General features: G+C 43.5%; 1 protein-coding gene across 1 annotated transcript in view; it reads left to right on the top strand.

The window, feature by feature from the left end:
• Positions 1-1,485: 1,485 nt before the first annotated feature.
• Positions 1,486-4,669, top strand: part of six3a (SIX homeobox 3a) — a 10,392-nt gene continuing 7,208 nt past the window's right edge. Inside the window, exons 1-2 of the mRNA XM_008429003.2 lie at positions 1,486-2,629; positions 4,486-4,665. Coding sequence (XP_008427225.1) covers positions 1,938-2,629; positions 4,486-4,665 — 872 coding nt within the window. The 5' untranslated portion in view covers positions 1,486-1,937. The remainder of the gene's footprint in view (positions 2,630-4,485; positions 4,666-4,669) is intronic.

Genomic DNA, 4,669 nt, shown 5'->3' with positions numbered 1-4,669 from the left:
CACACACACACACACACACACACACACACACACACACACACACACACACACACACACACACACACACACACACACACACACACACACAGCGCCAAGTTAAGGCACAAACAAAAAACAAACAAATAATTTTAAAAAAATGCCTGAACTACTGCTGCACACAAGCCCCGGCTCCGCGGCGTGCACACTTCCACACGCAAGACACCTGAGCAGCTCCAAGGCGCTCCGTGCGTAAAAGCGCGCAATTCGCGCCGTTGCGCAGACGTTAAGTGCGTTAAGTGCCAAAACAGGTGTTGGTTACACATGCAGCATAGGGAGTTGTTGCATACTCACGGTCCCTTCAGAAAGCTCCAGGTTGGCGGTCAGTCGGTCCAGATCCGGAGAGAATGTGCAAATCGCACAGAGAGAGAAAGAGAGAGAGAGAGAGAGAGAGAGAGAGAGAGAGAGAGAGAGAGAGAGAGAGAGAAGGAAAAAGTTTTGAATCCCTGAATGAATTTGTAGAAAGGCGGCTTAGGATCATTATGTCAGCTTTATTGAGGACGGATTAAGCAGAGTCTAGATGCTACGTCTTATACTCGGCTCTTTCACAATGTGGGCACTGTTCGTTTTAGGGGTGAACTCACACTATTTTAACACCCTCATAAGCCCTGTCTAAATATGAAGTGGTTTTAGTCATAAACATGAAAATCACACCGCCCCGGTCACCGCCGTAAGCCGAGTCCCATGACTGGATGCGGACATTGATCGTGTCCTTTAGCCACCAGATCAAATGCAACGAAAAGTGCTTTTATGTCTCCGAGAGGCTTTCAAGTTGGCATTGGATTGTAGTTCCAACACTGGACTAATGGTTTTAATAAGGGGTATTTTAGTAATTAAAAAAAGAGAGAATAATATAGTTTAAAAAGAGGGTAAGAAGTCAATGGCAAATGAGTTTCTCTCCCTCGACACCCTCCCTCACTTCTCCTCCTGCCCCCCAAAATATAAGGAGAGAAGGCGGTGGGGAGATGAGGAAGGCAGAGTTGTGCACTCTGCGTCCCAGAGGCAGGCCGAGCGAGAACAAAAGTCACGACAGGAATAAAGTGGGGGAAAATAGGCCAAAATCGCTGACCAAAAAAAGAGAAAAAAATCTATTTAATTGCATATGGGGAAAAAAATAAATTAAAAAAATTTAATATTTAAAAAAGTTGCTACAACTGTCAAAAATAATAATAAGAATAATAAAAAAAAAACACTCCAAAATAATGTGCAAATTGGCTCGCTTCTATTCAAAACGTGTATTCCCGGGTTGCAGTCATTGGTTGTCCATTTGTCCCCCATTTAAAGCTCCCTCCCTGCTCTCTCTCTCTCTCTCTCTCTCTCTCTCTCTCCCCCCCTCTCTCTCTCTCTCTCTCTCTCTCTCTCTCTCTCTCTCTCTCTCTCTCTCTCTCTCTCTCTCTCTCTCTCTCTCTCACCCCGTCTCTGCTAAGCATCTCCAGTCTACAATATCTGCTTTAGCTTTAACGAGCCTCGTTAAGATCGCAATAATATTCCACCCTCTAATTGCTCATTCCATCCAGCAGATAGGCGAGCATTGGCTCGCGCCTGATGCGCGCGGTGCAGTGGGAGGGTTGCTGTGGAGATCCGAGACTCTGATAACCCCCCGTGCGTGCTGCACAAGTGGTGAAAGCCTCGCGCTACGTACTGGCTAATGATTGGCACGCTTGACAGTGATTGGCAGGGCTGCCATGACAACGCCACAACGACACCAAGAAGACCAATAGAAAAGGGAAACAAAATGTTTCAATGCTACACTCAACGGCGGATTTAGGGGGGAGATATTATGAGGCTGGTGTCATTAGGCGATAGCCATTGAATCATTCAAGCTTTTTTTACTAGCCGTATTTTTCGGGTTTTTTCCCCCCTTTTTCTCGGTAATTTTCTTTCTCTCTCAGGTCATTTCCATGGTTTTCAGATCCCCTTTAGAGCTTTATCCCTCCCATTTCTTCCTGCCTAACTTCGCTGATCGCCCACTGCTGCTGGCGAACAGCGCTCCCGCCGCCAGGTCTCCAGAAGACTTGTCCATGTTTCAGCTACCGACCCTCAACTTCTCCCCGGAGCAGGTGGCGAGCGTCTGCGAGACGCTGGAGGAGACCGGGGACATCGAGCGGCTGGGCCGCTTCCTCTGGTCCCTGCCGGTGGCTCCGGGAGCGTGCGAGGCGATCAACAAGCACGAGTCCATCCTGCGCGCCCGCGCCGTGGTGGCGTTCCACACGGGGAACTTCAGAGACCTCTACCACATCCTGGAGAACCACAAGTTCACCAAGGACTCGCACGGCAAGCTGCAGGCCATGTGGCTGGAGGCTCACTACCAGGAGGCCGAGAAGCTGCGCGGTCGTCCCCTCGGACCTGTCGACAAGTACCGGGTGCGGAAGAAGTTTCCGCTGCCTCGGACCATCTGGGACGGGGAGCAGAAGACGCACTGTTTCAAAGAGCGGACGCGGAGCCTGTTGCGGGAGTGGTACCTACAGGACCCGTATCCGAACCCGAGCAAGAAAAGGGAACTGGCTCAAGCCACTGGACTCACTCCTACACAGGTCGGGAACTGGTTTAAAAACCGGAGGCAAAGAGACAGAGCAGCGGCGGCCAAAAACAGGTTGGCGATTTATTTATTTTTTTCTTCTTTTTTTCCCCCCTGCTTTATCAAAATCACTAAAAATGTGCACTTATGTACGGGGGGAAAGCTTTTTCTTTTATATAAGGAGATAAATGATACGCTTCTGGAGAAACTATCCAGGAAAAGAGACAGGGCAAGGCTGCAAGGCTGGTAAAGGGAGTGAGCTGCGGCGACATGTTTGCTATGGAGTGAAATCCGGGGCAAACACTGGAACTATTTTTCTCTCTCTCACACTTTCACGTTAAATTACAACCTTTTAAAATTAAATATTAAAGAGACGTGTTGATCAACGTTAAAGTCTGAAATTAATTCACGACTAATAATTGCAATTTAAGAAAAATAAATATAAATATGTGAATAAAAATAATAATAATAAAAAAAAATAATAATAATAATAATAATACAATACTTTTTAATATTTATTTGTAATATTTATTTAATGTTTGAATTAGTCTTTTATTATTATTATTTATATTATTATTATTATTATTTTATTTTTTATTTTTTATTTTTTTTATATATATATACATATAACCACGTGTTTATTTTCTCGATACAGGAATTATATATCTAAAAAGTATGCTCAGACTATTAGGAAACATTCGCATATATAAATTAACCTTCTATTGTATTAATAAATTGTTGTTAAATGAAACACGTTTTCAGTGAGCATGACGCAATTTGTAAACAGCACTGAATTAATACCGTTTGGTTAAATCTTTAATCCTTTTATCCATTACTGTAAAAACGCATTTATGTTTTTTTCCCCTAAAATAATTCTATTTTTCTTCCCATCTATAAAATAATTCTGATTTATTTAGGTAAAATTAAAAAGTATAGTAGTAATATAGTACATTTAGTTGTTTTTTTTTCTCCCCCGTCTCAACGTAAAGCTGTGCTGGAAATGAAGATTATCTAAAGGGATAATGGACACATTACTGATATTAGTCCACTAAAAAAAAAAAAAAAAAGGAGCATGCGTATAAAAGCCTCGGTCTGTATTCATAACATTACGTGTGATATCATTTCATTGAAATGCTATAATTGATTAGAAAATTCCCCCAAGAGTATTACTAAGCCATATGAACTCTGTCTTAATCTCTTAGATAAATGAATAGATATATTTCCGCGCTGACATTATCCTTCCGCGATGGAATTATTACTATTATTATTATTGTTGTTGTCATTATTATTATTATTATCGTGAGTGGACAGGAGATAAACATTTAGGGTGATTGGTGCAACCTGGATCTCCGCGTCATTCATTCATGCACTTCCATCCCGCTGCAGTACAAAACCTCCGTTAGGCTCTCTGTATGTTTTATTTTTCACTTAACTACCAACATTGATTTTATTTTTATTTATTTATATATTTTTATTTTTATTTTTACTGGATTTCACAGAGGCTGGAAAGCACAGCAGTATATATATAAAATGGAAAAAAAATACAAATACTTTACGTCCCAAGTTTTTTTTTTTTTTTTGTGCTGCTACTGTTTAGACTATTCCACCTTGCATTGCGCGTTGGTTTTGTAGCAAATCCTCCCAGCGTTAGTTGGTCTAAACTGTCTAAATAGTGCTGCGTTTTTTGTCCCTTGAAAGCTGGCTGCTTGATAAAAGCACGCATGCATGGCTGGGGCCGGCACAGGGAAAGAAAGGAGAGTTTTGAACCCCTATTTTGCACCAGGATGAGGAGCAGGAGGAGGAGGAGGAGGAAGAGAGGGGGTGAACATTCTCAGGTCTAATTGCCATTTCTCCCATTCTCTCCCTCCCCTCCTCCTTTACTCTCTCTCTCTCTCTTCTTTTTTTTCCCCCCCTCTAACCTCTTTCTCCAGGCTCCAGCACCAAGCAATAGGACCGGCCGGCATGAGGTCCCTCTCAGAGGCCGGACTCACCCCTCACAGCTCGGCCGAGTCGCCCTCGACCGCGGCCAGCCCCACTACCAGCGTTTCCAGTATGACAGAGCGAGTCGACACTGGGACGTCCATCCTGTCCGTCACATCCAGCGACTCGGAGTGC

Source organism: Poecilia reticulata, linkage group LG15, assembly GCF_000633615.1.
Source record: "Poecilia reticulata strain Guanapo linkage group LG15, Guppy_female_1.0+MT, whole genome shotgun sequence".
Classification (NCBI taxonomy): domain Eukaryota; kingdom Metazoa; phylum Chordata; class Actinopteri; order Cyprinodontiformes; family Poeciliidae; genus Poecilia; species Poecilia reticulata.
The sequence above is the reverse complement of the archived record's forward strand: the minus strand, read 5'-3'. Positions and strand labels throughout refer to the sequence as shown.